Source organism: Barbus barbus (genome assembly GCF_936440315.1).
Source record: "Barbus barbus genome assembly, chromosome: 36".
NCBI lineage: Eukaryota > Metazoa > Chordata > Actinopteri > Cypriniformes > Cyprinidae > Barbus > Barbus barbus.
Window position 1 is genome coordinate 19,597,545 of NC_136714.1, and position 18,078 is coordinate 19,615,622.

Genomic DNA, 18,078 nt, shown 5'->3' on the forward strand with positions numbered 1-18,078 from the left:
TTCTGTCTGTCAAATACAAACATCCAGCAGTGTCTGATGGGAGAGTGGTGTCCAGAATGTCAAATTCTACAGCAGCAGACCTTCGGCTCAACTTCTCGCAGCTTTCATCTTTCAGTTCACTCTCCATCAAACATAGTGTGCTATCTGTAAGAGCCTGATTGTTGCATTTAGTGTTTGCTGGTGCAGATTCTGACAGCTGAGAGGACTGATCTAGTGATGCAACCTAGTGAAATAACACCCCCCCCCCCCCCCCCCCCCCCCCCCACCCCGGATCAGTACTTGACCCAGGCGTGAATTGCTGCTTTATATTCCAAAAGGTTTGAAAAGCAGCCTGACTCATTTCAGGCATGTTTTTACCTTTTGTACTTATTTCTTTCATCTTTATCTGTTATTGATAAAAGGGACAACTGTTAGCAGCTGAAAAATTGATGGATTTTGAATGCTACCTGTATTGAAAGCTTTAAAATAGACTGCTAGTGAGGACGGAATCCTCAAGCTGCTTATGCCAGACGATAGACCGGAAGTTATTCACTTCTGGTGGAGAGTTTAAAGTATCTGTGGATATTTCACACTTGATGTGAGGTGCTCCAGTCAATGTGCCTACATTAATTGAAAGGATAGTTATGAATGAGACCAGAAATATGCTACTGTTGAAAGGTTTGGGGTGAGAACTTTTACTTAATTATTTATTTTGAAAGACATTAATACTTTTATTATACTAGTATTTACTTTTATTTTATTTATTTATTAAGTACTGAAATGATCAATAATGACAATAAAGGCATTTATAATGTTACAAAAGATTTCCTTTTTATATAAATGCTGTTCTTTTGAACTTTCTATCGGTCAAAGAACCCCGAAAATATCAAGCAGCTGTTTTCATCTGTTTAAATAGTATTAGTAAGGATATTTTTTCCAGAAATGTGATACCGAAGACAGGAAGCTTTTCCAACACAGGAACAAATTACATTTTAAACACTAAAATAGAAAACTGTTATTTTAAATTATCAAATTTACAATATTAATGTTTATACTGTATTTTACCCAAACTTTAAATGGTAATGTATGTGGATAGTTATTCATTCATTCATACCAGCATAGTCAGTAAGCAGAGTAAATGCTTTTGATTTTTTGCCTCATGAGAAAAGCAAACAGAATCTGTTCTGAAACCAATTACTGATCTGTATGGGTGAAAGTGTGTTTGCAAACAACTCAAAGTTTGTTATTACTGCCATTAGGGCACATATTGTGTATCGTCATATTTGGAGAAGTTTGTTGCTACACTTGGGGATTTGGCCTCTTTTCTGTGTTGAAAAATTATTATTTGGATGAAAGCGTGGTGACAACAAGTTTATAAAATTCTCAAAAATCTTATTTGACTTTAATTTAAAATAAAATACTCTATGTGGGAACTTATAAATCACTTAATTTTTTTTCATAGAGCTTGCTGTTGTAATTATGCTACATTTTTGCTGAAACAGGTCTTATGGTGCACTTATATTAAGGACAGTCTCCCTGGAGCTACATGGGTTTAAGTGTCTTGCCACAGGCACAGTGGTGCTTATACAGGTACATCTAAAAAAATTAGAATATCATGAAAAAGGTCAATATTTTTTGTCACTCATTTCAGAAAGTGAAACCCATATATTATATAGATTCATTACACATAGAGTGAAATATTTCAAGCCTTTATTTCTTGAAATTTTGATGATTATGGCTTACAGATAATGAAAACCCAAAATTTAGTGTCCCAGAAAATTAGAATATTACATAAGATCAATAAAAAAGGACATTTTAAACAGAAATGTTAAGCTTCTGAAAAGTATGTTCATTTCTATGCACTCAATACTTGGTTGGGCCTCCTTCTGCATGAATTACTGCATCAATGCGGCGTGGCATGGAGGCAATCAGCCTGTGGCACTGCTCAGGTGTAATGGAAGACCAGGTTGCTTTGATAACGGCCTTCAGGTCATCTGCATTGTTGGGTCTGGTTTCTCTCATCTTCCTCTTGACAATACCCCATAGATTCTCTATGGGGATCAGGTCAGGCGAGTTTGCTGGCCAATCAAGCACAGTAACACCATGGTCATTGAACCAGCTTTTGGTACCTTTGGCAATGTGGGCAGGTGCCAAGTCCTGAAAATGAAAATGAAATCAGCATCTCCATAAAGCTTGTCAGCAGAAGGAAGCATGAAGTGCTCTAAAAGTTCCTGATAGATGGCTGCGTTGACTGTGGACTTCAGAAAACACAGTGGACCAACACCAGCAGATGACATGGGAGCCCAAATCATCAATGACTGTGGAAACTTCACACTGGACTTCAAGCAACATGGATTCTGTGCCTCTCCACTCTTCCTCCAGACTCTGGGACCTTGATTTCCAAATTAAATGCAAAATTTACTTTCATCTGAAAAGAGGACTTTGGACCACTGAGCAACAGTCCAGTTCTTTTTCCCCGCAGCCCAGGTAAGACGCTTCTGACATTGTCTCTGGTTCAGAAGTTTCCTGAAGACGTGTGGTGTGGTGTGGTGGTGTGGTGACTCTTGATGCTTGCGGTCATCCCTGTTGCTTGTGCACCTTTTCCTACCCAAATTCTTCCTTCCAGTCAACTTTGCATTTAATATGCTTTGATACAGCACTCTGTAAACAGCCACACCTTTCAGTAATGACCCTCTGTGACTTACCCTCTTTGTGGAGGCCGTCAATGTTCGTCTTCTGGATCATTGCCAAGTCAGCAGTCTTCTCCATTATTGTGGTTTCAAAGAACAAGAGATAACCGGAATTTATACTGTAGGGATGGTCATTAATTGAAACTCAAATATATTTTGAAATACTGATGTTTGACTTTCATGAGCTGTAAGCTCTAATCATCAAAATTAAAACAAAAAACTTTTGAAATGTTTTACTTTACATGTAATGAATCTAAAATATATAAAAGTTTCACTTTTTGAAATTAGTTAAAAGAATCTAATTCACGATATTCACATTTTTTTAGATGTACCTGTAGATTAGCTCAAACCTACAGCCTTTTGGTTATCATCCCAGATCTTTAACCACTAGGCCAAACCACCCCATTGTAAAGTAGAAGGAACCTACTGCTTACAAATCTAAGTAACATCAGCTCACACGCTGAAAGCCCCAAGGCTAATCTAGGATCATCTGCTAAAATAAACATCCACCTCAAAAGTGATGTTGCATGCGCCCAGCTTGCTATCTCAGCTTCCTCTTAGCACACTTACAGAGATCTTCTATCCGTGCCCGGCATTGACCATTGAGTCTCAGCAGGTTGTTGTTGGACTGGCTAATCATCTCTGTACATCTGTGAGGCTTCGTTGATTAAGACCGGGCTCCCTCGGTCCAGCACAGATACGCTCCGATCGCATCTCTCTGGCAGCAAAACCGATAAATCAAACTCAGAGAGTAGGAGCCGCGGTGTCCTTGGACTGCTTGCGTGCCTGCTTGGATTATTTGTCCTGCTGGGCTGAATGGAATCGCTCACGGATGGATGGCTAGTAAATCTGTCAGTACTTTTGAAATGGTGAACTTTTGTGAAGACCGGTAAAGACTCTAAAACCGCACTGCGGGACAGGACAAGGTTGATGCAGACAGACAGTGTCTTATAGACGTACATATACACATAAATAATCCAATTCTATCTGCCTGATGTTAATAAAAATGGCTTTAGCACGTGAATCAGTTGCACCAGCACTGGACCATGAAACAGTGTCGTTTACTGCACTGTAAATATCACCCGGGGTTTGTTTGTGTAATTTTATGCCTTTGTATTTGGCTCTGATTCCAGAACAAAGAATCGCAGGCATTAATAGAGACGTAAAAGGAAAGCTCCGGCTTTACCGCCTCATGTTTGATGAACGCCATCAGGAAGAGTGGCCAGCTTGCAGGTCTGTTTCAGAATTAGTCAGCTCTGTTACCTTCCTGTGGCCAAACACACAGTCACAGCAGAGCTGGCTAACAGGACTGGACACCACTGCGATTCTCTGGCATATGAACAGAATCACGCACGAGCAGGACAGTATAATCAACTCCCAGCAGCATTCACAGCTCTGTTTGCTACTAATCGCAACACTGTTGTGTTATTAACATGAGCTTTAAAATCTGATACTACAAGTGCATTTTAAATAAAGAGATGTCATAGGGATAGGTTTCCCAAAAATAAAAATTCTGTCATCATGCATGTTACTGTCCCTAACCTGTATGACCTGTCGCTTTCTTCTGCAGAACATAAAAAAATGTGGGTTGCATTAAATTTGAAACACTATAGTATAAAGGCCCATTTGGAAGATTGTTGAATGAAATAAGTATTTTTAGAACTGTATATTAGCTAAAAGCACAAGGATGACAATGAGTGTTTTCCTAGGGTGATGTCTAAAGAACATCTGCGGGTCAATGGGGGCTCAGGTGTGTGACCTTGCAGACACACCTCAGGCGTTGGTGGTTCACTGTGCGGTCAATGATTCATAATTCAGTCGTGATGAGAGTGTGAGTGTGTGCATCCAGTGCATTATCACACATTTGTGCACCTGTGCTTGAGAAAATGTGCTGGTTTGTTTAATAATTATGAGGACTGTGTTGGCTTTTGTGCTGGTGCTTCATGAAAAATTTTTTGATAGGGCTCTGTGAGCTGCAGCGCCTGTGAGGTGTCAGTTGCTCGTGTTGCCAGGGGTGATAATGATCCTGGTACAATTGATAGCAAATGACTGCAGGAATTGTTCACCCAAAAATTTAAATTCTGCCATTACTTACCAGTCGGCTGCTGTATTCCAAGTCTGTTAAAGTTGCATGACAGCTTTGTGTATAACAGACCAAAATTATGTCCTTATTCTCTGATAACTTCCCCTCAATTGAGTTGTCAGCACAAAAACAGCTATCGGTGGGCTGAAGTTGGTAACCGGATCAATGAACAAATGATTCCTTTGAATCATTTCTTTTTAAGGAACCAGTTGATTTGGATCACAAATCCGACTGAATGTCGACACCAATAGCCTTGTGGGCAGTGTGCCACCATATGTGACCCGTTCTGACGAAATGAGTCGGAAGTCGCACAGGCTAAATTTGAAAAAAAAAAAAAAAAAACCTGTTTATTCAGAGTAGTTGTCACGGTGCACAGAGCAGGGACGGACTAGGAACACGCAGACAAGGATGTAAACTCAAAATACAGTCTTTAATGATGACATCAAGGCAGGGCAAGACAAGGCAAGGATGACAGACAGAAACACCGGGGAGTAACGAGTTGACCAGATGAAACTCAAACTGAACAGACAGGACTATAAATACACAGGATAAGCACAGATAATTAGACAAACATGACTGGACAAGAATTAACTAATAATCACATATAACAAGGACAGGAAACAAACCAAATATGGAAACATGAGGCGGGAACATGACACACGACGGAGGACTGACAGTAGTGAAGTGAAGGGTAGTTTGAGTTGAATTTAAAAGTACCGACTCAAAAGAGTGATTCAATTCTTTATGAACCACTTGCTCCTTTTCACAAATAAGATTGAGTGATTCAGTCGGGTGAACTTTTAATAAAACTCATATAATAAAAAAAATATGCCACAGGAAGTGACTCACTGGCCAAAGCTTAGCCTGTTGTCATGGCTATGGATATGGGCTGGAAGAGAGCAGGAAGGCAGGACAGTGCAGAGCAACAGTCAGCCAGAGAAGTATAACCCCACTGCTCACTGATCAATACAGATCACACGGCTAAAGCCTCTGATCCTACTACCACAGAGAAAGTAAGATAGACAGACTGAGAGCAAAAATGAAAAGAGAGAGGAGGAGAGATTTATTAGGAGAGCGATAATGATAGAGATCTGCCAAAGGAGAGATTTAGGGAGTCGAATGGAGGGATGAGCGGAGAAGGATGGAGGGTAAGGGAGAAATGCAAAAAAATGGGTGACATTAAAGAGATTTAAGGGGTAGAGGATGACAGGATGCAAGAAGTTTACAAGAAGTCTAGGAGGAAAAGAGTTTAAGGAGTAATTCGCTCAAAAATGAAACTTTATGTTGCTTCACGTCCTGTATGACAGACTTTCTTCAGTGGAACACAAAAGAAGATGTTTTGAAGAATGTTCACACAGCATTTTTTGATTAATGGTTTTCAAGGTCATAAAAGCCTTTTCAGAGCTTAAAAGTATTCAAAAGAGCAGCATAAATCTGCTTTTGCGTTCAATTTAAAATAGAAAGCTGAATATGTTTTTATAGACATCAGGGTGAATAAATGATATCAGTTTTCAAATATTTTGGGAGAACAGTCTCTTTAAAATGTCACTGTATGGTGAATATCCAGTGGGCTGATGGGTAAACAGGAGATAGATAAGAGAAGACACTTGGAAGGCAACTACAGAAGGAGGGAAAAAGGGACACAGCAAGAGATGGAGGGTGAGATGGTCCTCACCTGCTGTTTGGCGACTGCAAGAGGGATCGATGTCCAGCATTCTGCATTAAGATCACAGCTAGCCCACTGCGCTATATCATCTACCGCCAACAGAGAAAGACCGACATAAGACAAGATGCATTGAGATCCAGGAAGGACAAAGAAGATGGAGAAAAACAGAGGAGAGGGAGTTTGAAAGAGATGAAGGGAAAAGAAAATGCATGCCCTTACGAATCCTCAAGGCTGAATGAGCTATACATGAATGTGTGAACAACAGCAAAATAAGATGTAGCTGGAATCCAGGATTATGAACAGTAACTGTTTAGACTTCTCACAGACTTGTTAACAAAAGGCTTTGATTCAGGATTAGCAGTTGCACTGTCAGTCAAGACACTACGGAATGTGCTTAGTCTGTCTAAAAGGGCTTTTTAGCACTTTTTTTAGTGTTACGTCTCTTCAGTGTCATGATTATAGTGAACAAAATGATCACAGTTCATAAATATTAACACAGTATCACTGTAATCATTTCACTAAGCCTTATATAGAAAACCAACAAACAACAAATAAAATTGGCAGCAATTTGTGTTTGCATAAACAATCGATAATATTAACATGAACAAAAAATGTTGGTTGGGTGACTCCCAACATAACATGTTCACATAGTTTTCGCATAGTTTTTGACCACATATGCGGTTGTCAGTTCACTTTTTAGTGCTTAATCCTGGTTGATACACACACAGTTAGGTAATGTGCGTAACAACTGCATTCTACATCTGAAATAACTCCTGAAAAATTTGTAGAAATTGTATACAGTGTGTACAAAACCAAACTAAACAGCTGGTCATTAATGACATATTTAAGCATGTATCAGAACTGTATTTTCAGTATGTGCAGTGCAAGAAATCACAGGGTATATTTTGAATCATTAGTCTTGCCAGATCTTGCTAGAAAAAAAGAAGAACCCCATAATAAAATATAGCAACCTACTTTATTAACTCCATAAACTGGATTGCTTCATGAGCTGAGCACAAACAACAAGCCCAAAGATGCTTACTAAGTGTCACTTAATAAGTGGACATGGTAACACTTCTAAATTTAAACAAAAAAGACCAAGTCCTCTCTATGAATGGAGAAATCCTGAAATCTCAAGAACTGCTTGCTGAACTCACAATTAATTTATATATTTCAAATTAGCAACAAAATCTAAAATGTACAATGCACACCCAATACGTTTTCTTCCATACACACACAAAACTATAATTTAGGGGATTCACTTCTGTATTTAAATGCGGTTGTCACTCCTGAAACTTTACAGAGTGTAAAGCATGTAAGAAATAAATAGATAAAACAGCTACAATTTTAAACAAATCATGGTAATCAAATATGGTTTTAAGGATAATTAAAATATAAAGCTGAACTAGCTGTTGTTGATTTGATCTTGATCACAAATGTGAAGTGAAGTGAAGTGAAGTGACATTCAGCCAAGTATGGTGACCCATACTCGGAATTCGTGCTCTGCATTTAACCCATCCTACGTGCACACACACAGCAGTGAACACACACACACCGTGAACACACACCCGGAGCAGTGGGCAGCCATTTTATGCTGCAGCGCCCGGGGAGCAGTTGGGGGTTCGGTGCCTTGCTCAAGGGCACCTCAGTCGTGGTATTGAGGGTGGAGAGAGCGCTGGACATTCACTCCCCCCACCTACAATCCCTGCCGGCCCGAGACTCGAACCCGCAACCTTTGGATTACGAGTCCAACTCTCTAACCATTAGGCCACGACTTCCCCAACTGAATACAGCTGTCATGCAGTTTGAAACACTTTCCCAGATGTAGCACTGATAAACATCATTCGTCCATGCTGTTATCTGTGATTTTTAATCCTTGAAGTGGCCCTATAACCTCACATACACACTGTGTTTCTACAGGATCAGAAGGCTCATAGGGATGGCACAGACCTCCGACTGCTTAAAGAGCTCAAAGCCAACAGTCAGACAATATTCACACACGCAAACACACAGCTGCAGCCCGATGGCTGCCAGCACTAGGAGAGGGATCAGATCTGTCGGTCTCTGCCAAGCACTGCTAGAGCGAGGACACTTTGGACGTGGCATAACTGGATGTGCAGATCCAGACACTGAGACATTGTTACTGTTGTGAGACACCGATTTGGTTCTCCAAATCTCTCCCAGAACTCTCCACTGCCACTCAGCCACAAGCCAGATCCCAGCACCGACACACACACACACACACACACACACACACACACACACACACACATATATACACACAAACACCCACACCAATCTCCAAATGCTGGAACAGGAAAAGAAAGGAAAAGAGGGATGAGGACCATGGGTGAACAAAGCTGCCACTGACTCTCTCGGAGACTAGGGGCCCTCCAACCCTGAATCTGGCATGAAAAGTACAGTAGGGATGAAGACGAGAGCCTGCTTGGAAAGCAGAGAAGGAATACATGAATGTGTTGGGACCAGGAATTAGAGGATGATGAAAAGAGGGGAAAAAATGAGGAAGTGGATTTTTTGTCTTTCTTGGATGGAAGTTTGGATTTTTTCAAGGTCAAACACAGTATAATAGTAGCGTAATTTTATAGTTCTATATAGTATAGTACATTATAGTATAGTGTGTGTGTGTGTGTGTGTGTGTGTGTATTATGAATATTTTATATTTTATTTATAATTTAATCATTTTTATTAATTTACTTTTGTTGATTTAGAAAAACTTTATTTTTTTATTTTGTAGTTTTGCCGTTTACATATGAATTAACAGTGTTTCTTTATCACCACTTAATTGGCAACAAATGTTTTTCAGCATTTTGGTATAATAATTATAACTTCTAATTTATACTAGTTTATAATAGTACTTTACTTATGTTATGAAACTATATAATTTATGTAATATTAACTTTCCCAAACTCTACATAACTTCCCCCAGTATTTTCATGAAAATATTATTTCAGAATGTATTATAACATATGCACAAATACATAATGCTTCAATATTAATTTTACTGCAAAAAAGAATATGTAATAATCTTGAATGTGTGTATGTATAGGTAATATATAATATGTAATAACAAAGTTGAGCTGAAAACAACCAGGTTAATAAAAATAATAAAAATCTCTTACTATCATAATTTCCAGAAAACATTGAAAGCACTGGAATGTTGACATTGCATAAGCCTGACTGCTTGTCAAACATAATGTTTTTAATATTGCATGAACTAATCAAATAAGACGTTCCCAGCGATGCATGTAATCACAAGATGCAGAATTCCATTTAGAACCAGCACAGGATGCGAAAGAGCTCCGTTCCTGATGGATGCTCAGACATTTCAGCAGTACGTAGTTGGCACAGGGCTTGGCGCAAGTTCAGGAATACAAGATGTCTGTGTGTTTACATGCACAATACGAAAAGAATAACCAAAACTCTCAGAAGAAGCCAAGTGTGCATCAAAGCCACTCCAGAGAGGAATACAACTGGGTTTTGGATGCGCTACAGATGTGTATCTGGGCTTCGTAGTTAATCCATGGACTCAAGGTATTTGGCAGCCATGGCAGGATGTCACATTTGGTTGGTTTGTGGGAGATTTTCTTCTCTAATGGATGCATCAGAAACAATGGGTTTACTATCACATATGCCATGGTCTATGTGCTTCCTGTAAGGCCACACACAACACTAGCATCAAATGCAGCGCTCTCCATATGCCACACATTCATAATCGTTAGTCATGCTTTACTGTTTTCTACTTTCCTTTGTCTGTACACACACACACTCTGTCTCTGTCCGGGGCCTGAGATTATGATTTATATGGTTTATTTAAAGTCAGCGGTGCCTCCAGTGAAACAGTTTTCTCGGTGGCAGCACTTTGTCCGAGCAGTCACACACTCAAGCTTCTGGTCGTTTAGTTCCAAACTTGGCTTGGGCGTCTCGATTCCTATGAGTATTTGTGGACGAGAGCTGGAAGGTTCCAGTTTCTTGGCTGTATCCCCGGGGGCGGAATTGGATGCGACAGAATCTGTGTCTGAGGTGGTGTGTACATATCTTCTTGCCTATAGCAATGAATTGAGAAATTGTACCAGCCATAAATATTTCTTACAGGCTATGATTCTGTATTTTATCTGTTTTATCTGATTTAATTTTATCTCTATATATCTGTCTCCTCAGATAAAAAAAAAAAAAGTCAGATTATTCTAGCAGTTTCCACCAGAAGTTCCTTGTAAAGTAATTAAATTTAATTGTCTCTTTTAATTTATTATTTTATTTACTCCAATTTGGCACTTTGTAAATTCAGGGCTGTAGTAACTACACCATCTGGTTAAATTTTTATTATAGAATATAAAATTTTGTACCAGTGCCTGAGTGTTTGTTGATATAGCTTGTATTTTATTATATTGAATATATTTTGATAATTTATTAGATAAAGAATACAGTAAAACAGTAATATTGTGATATATTATTCCAATTTAAAATACCTGTTTTCTATTGTAATATATTATAAAATGTATTTATTCTTGAAATTGCAAAGCTGAATTTTCAGCAGTTTCCATTACTCCAGTCTTCAGTGATCCTTCAGAAATCATTCTAATATTCTGATTTGGTGCTCAAGAAGTATATTATTATTATTATTATTATTATTATTATGAATATTCAAAATGTTCTGCCGCATTTTTTTCAGCAGTGTTTTAACTACACATAAATCTGTGTAGTAAAAAATACTAAAAGAAGTATTCACATGACATTTACAGCTTGAAGTGATTGGCTCAAAGCATCCTGGCAGCAGAACTGAGAGACCAATAGCAAAGATGGTTGAGCATTGCCAAGCAACTGCCATTGAGATAAATGAGAATGAACAGACATTGTTCTCCTTGTATTAAAGACCTCCTTGATCTCTACAGGTTATTTTGTCAAGTCACTTAGAGGTCTCATTTCCAGCATGTATAACCCTGAATGCAGCTAAACAAGTATTTTCAATTCATATTATCCGCAGGAGCCTTCATTGCAGGCCATATATTCAGCACCGTCACATTATCCTGTGAATATACAGTTCCCTTATCAAAAGCTACTCTCGATGCTGCGCTTAAAGCGCTATTGGGAATGCTCTTTGTTCAACTACTCATTATGGCAGATCAGGAGAGGAAATGTTTACCTCCTTGTCAGAGGCAGCTCTCTGACGAAGATCTCCATGCTTTCTGCTTTGAGTGTTTGGGGGAAGAGCACACGATCCTCTGGCTCGAGGGCGAGTGCGAGCACTGTGATCTCCTTTCGATCAAAGTGCTTCCAGCGCACCTCGCCTTCTTTAGAAGCTTGTGGGGATCACGTGTTGATCTGGCTGAGTCGCGTGAGACGGACTCACCCCTTTCTCTCGCGCTCTCGCCGGATCATGAAGCCCTCACGTCCGTTTCTCAAGCACGCTCCGGCGTTTCTTCTGAACGGGCCGAGGACAAAGGCCACGCTTTCCTCCTTGATGCCCCCATCTCACCTTCCGGCCTATTTGGCGATGCCGTTAACACCGTCGCCACTAGGTTCCGGGAGGCAAAACGCTATGAGGAGGCGTTTGTGAGGTTTCTTCCCCACCGTGCTCAAGAGTTGGGACCGGTCCCGGTCCCGGTCCCGACCAGGTCCGGTTCCTTTGAGGCATGAAGCACAAAAAGAGAGTGTAGGGAGCCGAGCACCCCCTCGTAGAGACTTGGGTGTGGCTTGCTGCGCTTCACAATCCACCTCAAAGAGACCGGACCTGAGGAGCATCATCTCCTCCAAGAAAAAGAACAGAGAATAAAGAGACCAACAGAGAATAAAGACTCCTTCCTGGCACCCTCAGGAGGCCGTTGTTCAATTTCCGTCGCCACTGGTGTTTCAGGGAGCAGCGGTCTCCAGCGAAATGTTACGTGTTCGGTTGCTTCCTGCCATGTTTCAGGACACCGCACATCTAACATCCCCCCATCAAAGGGAAGTGTCAAAACTAGGGCCCCTTTCAGAGAAGCTGGCAGCGTGGAAGCTACTGCCAAATGTGCCAAAAGCTACTTTCTACCCTCTCCGTGGGTAGAAAGGACTGTAGAGGCAGGCTACAGGATTCAATTTGCATATCGGCCTCCGCGTTTTAACGGCATGGTCTCCACTTCCGTGAAACCGGAACGAGTGTATTTGTTGACAAAGGAATTGCAAGCTCTGCTGGACAAAGGATCCATAGAACATGTTCCCCTGCCAGATAGAGAGTCAGGCTATTATTAGCCGTTATTTTCTGGTTCCCAAGAAAGATGGGGGGTTGCGTCCAATTTTAGATCTTCGCGGGTTGAACCGCTACCTCAGAACTTACAAGTTCAAAATGTTGACAATCAAGATGATTGTGTCCCAGCTCCAATCGGGGGATTGGTTCATGACAATCGATCTCAAGGACGCATATTTTCACGTAGAAATATTGCCACAACACAGGAAGTTCCTGAGGTTCGCTTTCGGGGCGAAGCTTACCAGTATCAGGTTCTTCCATTCGGCCTAGCTTTGTCACCCCACACGTACACGAAATGCATGGATGCAGCACTGGCTCCTCTGCGACTCCAGGGCATCCGCATTTTAAATTACATAGACGACTGGCTGATTCTGGCACAGTCACAAGAGCTTGCGCTTCGACATCGAGATGTCGTCCTAGCTCATTTCGAATCTCTGGGGTTGAGACTCTACACCAAGAAAAGCGTTCTCGCTCCTGCTCAGAGGACAACATATTTGGAGGTTGTATGGGATTTGATCACGACGCAGGCACAGCTGTCTCCTGCACGCGTCGAATCCATTCTAAACGCCCTAAAGAACATCAAGCTAGGCCAGAGAATTACTGTTCATTACCTTCAGAGGGTTCTAGGTCTCTAGTCTTGGATGGCAATCCAGCCCAAGGGATCTAGAGAGGGCATCTTCTCGAATGGCACATCAATTGCCTCGAAATGATGGCTCTATTTCGGGCCCTGAAATACTTCCTCCAGCAGTTGAGAAGCTACCATGTCCTACTGCGGGTGGACAACACGGCGGTAGTCTCTTACATAATCACCAGGGTGGACTGCGTTCGCGCCGCCTGAACAGACTAGCGCAGCAGGTTCTGCTTTGGGCACAGGACAAGTTCCTGTCCCTCGGGGCGATTTACATCCCCGGGCATATGAATGTGGGAGCAGACTTGCTGTCCAGACAAGCTGAGACACATGGGGAATGAAAACTCCACCCTGAAGTAGTCAGTCAAATCTGGGAGAGATTTTACGAAGTGGAGGTGGACCTCTTTGCTTCACAGGAGACAGCACAATGTCCCCTCTACTTCTCTCTGACTCCTCCAGCTCCCCTGGGTCTGGACGCTATGGCCTATACATGGCCCAGACGGGGTCTTTACGCATTTCCCCGATCACTCTGCTCCCGGGTGTCCTGGCCAGGGTTCGTCAACAGGGTTCTTGCCTCTTACTGATAGCACCCCGTTGGCCGACCAGAATATGGTTCTCAGATCTAATATCCCTCCTCGACGGCTCGCCGTGGGCGATTCCGGTCAGGAGAGATCTCCTATCTCAGGCACAGGGGACAGTATTTAATCCCCGGCCCGAGCTCTGGAACCTTCATGTCTGGCCCCTGAGGGGGACCAACTGAGAGATGCTGGGATTCTGCCCGACGTAGTAGAGACTATTCTAAGCGCTAGGACTCCCTCCACTAGAAGGAGGTATGCTTTCAAATGGCACATTTTCCAAGTGGTTTCAGTGCTGGAGTTCCTGCAAGAGCAATTGTCTTCAGGCACATGTCCTGGTACTCTCCTGAGTCTATGTGGCCGCCATTTCAGCTTGCCATGTTCTCATTGACGGAGTTTATGTGGAAAAGCACCCTCTAGTTGCCCGCTTCATTCGGGGAGCTAAGCGGTTGAGGCCGCCCACCAGAGCGACAGTCCCTTCGTGGGATTTAGCTATTGTGCTCGAGGGTCTGGTCATGACCCCTTTCGAACCACTAGAGTCAGTGCCTATTAGGTTTGTGCACACACTACACAACGTTGGGGGTCCAAACACTTCCAGTGCGGCGGCGTTGGTATTGTCGTTCCCAATAGCGCTTTAAGCGCAGCATCGAGAGTAGCTTTTGATAAGGGAGCGTCTTGGGTTACTTGACTGTGACCCTGTTCCCTGAAAAAGCGGGAACGAGATGCTGCACCTCTATGCCGCACTATAAGCGTGACTGGACATCCTTTCAGACAAAATTTTGACCTGAGGATGTTTCCGCATCACATCTATTTATAACCTCCAGGTGTTTGTAATCGAGTGACATCACCTAACCGAGGTTATATAAGCCAAAGTTTGGCGTCTTTGACACACGTGCTTCAACAACCGGTCGAACAAAGAACGTTCCCAATAGCGCTTTAAGCGCAGCATCTCATTCCCGCTTTTTCAGGGAACATGAGATGCTCTCCATCGCAACATTCAGCAGGGGAATTGTATTGGGCTGGTATCTAGAGCTGGTGTGCTTTATTGAGGGTGTCTGCCGCTGCTGTCTTTTCTCTTCCTTTTGGCACAGGAAGCTCAGTTTCTGTTCTGTCAGTTTTGTTCTGTTCCCCACAGGCCTGTTTGAAAGATAATCATTCAGATTTAAAGGATTATAGATGCTTAGAGTCCTGACCTGACTCAGTCTCCCTTTATTTAGCAATACCCTTTTCATTTCAAATCCTCTCCGTCTCCCTCTCTCCCTCTCTCCCTCTCTCCGCTCATATCTCACAGCCAAGCGTACTTCTCGGACTGAGCAATTTTGAATTGATTTTCCATTGCTTACCTTAATATCATTAAAGATGAGTCTCATTTTCTCTCAGCAGAGAAAATACACCCACAGAGACCCACATGGAGGCTCGCATTAATGCTGCCGTCTGCGACAGAGTTTCATAGTCGTAATTCTCCCTCCGCTAACCCTTAACATAATTGTCTCTAATTCACAGTACGGTTTCATTTAATACTGTTTTCACTTTTGCAACCATTACACTCACCGTTGCCCTGGCTCATATATTTTGGTTGCGTTTTGCAAAGCTTTCTGGGCATTGGCTGTGAGAAGAGCGTAATCCACCACCTCAAACGCCGCCTGCATTATTTAATGTTTGGTCTGCACGACAACAGTACTAAAATTAGGCTTATGACAGGAATAATACATTATAGAGCAGCCTAGGAAGAGAGCAGAATGGTTGGAGATGAGCCTGGGGAATGCTTTTAAAAACTCCCTCAGATTTTCTATAGGAAGATGTGCATTATTCTTTCATAATTCCCATAATCCTGCTTTCTGACTCATACCGTTTGCGCTGTTTAATCTGTTACTACCTGGTTGTGGTTCTTGCAAGAACCACAAGGGTTTGGTAAGTTCATTAAACTCAAACTAGGCCCAAATGGTCTTATGCAATATTGGAATTAGAAGCAAGCTGAACATTAGAGCATTACAATAGATGTTTGGAAAAAGCAGCACTGTTTATTTGGAGCACCAGCTCTCTGAGGTAATATTGCTTAACTGGCTTTTAATTTTAGTGTCTGCTATTTGTTTAACTCCATTTAAAGCTACTTTGAAACTTTCCATGCTGTAAGCTATTTGTAGCTTAGAGTTCAACTACATTTAAATGTATACTATTTGATGATTTATTTATTTGAATCAATCAGAGCAGTATGTACTGTATAAGGGACCAAAAACATTGGGAAACTCAATTAGAGTGATATTAAATATGCACAGAAAAATGTAGACTTAAAGGCAGGGTAAGGGATTTCTGGAAGGCAATGTTAATATTTGAAATCACCGAAACAAACACGCCCCTACCCCAAAAGGGTCTCGCCCCTATTGATAGATCCGCCCCACAAATATGTAGCTTTTGCAACTCAGGCAATGATTAGTTCTGTGAAACATAAGCCGCTTTTCCACCGAAATTACCTGGAACAATATGTCCCAGGAACTTTTTCCCCCAGACCTGTTGCTGTCTGCGTTTCCATCGCGGTCTAAAGTACCGAGAAGATTAGGCAAATAGTCTGGTGACGTAAAGTTAGGTCTGCACGTGTTTTTCAATACCAAGTATGCAAATTTCGGACTTGCATCCTCGGTAGTTCGACTCGAGTAGAGTCTAGTTAGACTCGGGAGTGTGAGCTCCCACGGACAGAACAATGCAAGTCCGGTAATTCTGCAAAGAGCAGCATACTTGATAACATCAGTCAGCTCACCTTGGCTGCTGCAATCTTCCTCACTGTATTTACAGACGAAATATATCAAACACCACTGCCTCTTTTTATTTTCATTTAAACATATTAATGGAACAATAGAATAACGACCAAAGATTACAAGTTAGATTTACCCAAAACAAATTATATCTTATGCTTAACCACTACAGAGACATCAGAGCCAGCACCAAATGTCAGAAGGACTAGCCGAGGTTATGCTCCTCTCTTTGGGATACATGAGCACTGGGCGCCGGGTGATTGCGTGGAGCTCACGTCTCCGAAATCGGCGAAGCACATTTTCAAATAGGCGCTGTGTTTATAAATAAACCGCAGATTTGAGTTTTAAACAACTACATTCTTGACTGAAATACACACGTCCAGTGTAGGCAGACTTTAGCTGTTGCGTCGCGGCGCGTCCGGTGTAGACAAGGTGTTACTCACCTATCGAGAAGAAACAAAGCAACCTCGGCATCCAATCGCAGGCCTTCTGCTCCTTGAGTTCTCTCCAGCGCTGGAAAGCTGATCCGATATTTACATGGGTTCTACTTCTTGCCTTATCGTTCCGCAGTCGTTTTCCTCTTTTTGTTTTTTATCCGCCATATCTCTCTGTCACTCAGATCGGCTGTTCACTGAACGCTCTCTACTCCACATCACGAGTAGACACACTCCTTACTGCTGATTGGCTACAAGTTTATTTTGGTACTCGGCCCGACTCAGTTTTCTAAAACGTTTTTGAAAAATTACATACCCTGCCTTTAATGCACAGATAAAGCTAGAAATGGGATGAAAATAGGGATGAACAACAGTTTAAATATTTTGCTTCAAAAATGCCTCACAGAGCCTTGAATCAGTGAATCATAAGACAGAGAGAATGCTTTTGATTAGTTAGTTCACTGTGCAAACAATGTGATATAAAAACATTTAAACAGGTTACACTGCTGCTTTTGGAAAAAATAGCTCATTACTGGAAAAGCTACATTGGTTTGGGAACAGCTGAGCTGCTTCAAAATACAATTACGTTTATAGCATCGCTATCTTTAGTTAGTACTGATTTACAAAGGCTGTAGCCATTATAAAATGTGGATCGTGTCTCTTTATTTTTGTTCTTAGCCCTTCCCTTTTTCCTTTCTGTGCAGGGCTGAAGATCCGTGAAGTGATGATAAATGTGTCCAGACAGCAGGTGGAGGACTTCCACGGACCGGAAGACTACTGGTGTCTGTGTGTGGCCTGGAGTCATCTGGGCACCTCCAAGAGTCGCAAAGCCACCGTCCGCATTGCATGTCAGTATAATCATAACCTATTTTTTCATAAATAACATTACACTTTTTAATTCTTAGTTTTTGTTTTTTATAATATTTATATGAAATGGCTAGTTTGTTTTTACAGCACCAAATGGAATTTCAAAAATACTGGAAAATACTTTAAAAATAGGTTTCCCAATCTCTTGTGCCTAAAGATAATTAGATA

The 18,078-nt window shown here is 41.6% G+C and overlaps 1 protein-coding gene across 1 annotated transcript in view; it reads left to right on the plus strand.

The window, feature by feature from the left end:
• Positions 1 to 18,078, plus strand: part of LOC306856026 (netrin receptor UNC5D-like) — a gene marked incomplete at its 5' end in the record, with an annotated part of 279,601 nt that overhangs the window by 192,628 nt on the left and 68,895 nt on the right. The window contains one exon of the mRNA XM_079394991.1: positions 17,748 to 17,891. Coding sequence (XP_079251117.1) covers positions 17,748 to 17,891 — 144 coding nt within the window. The remainder of the gene's footprint in view (positions 1 to 17,747; positions 17,892 to 18,078) is intronic.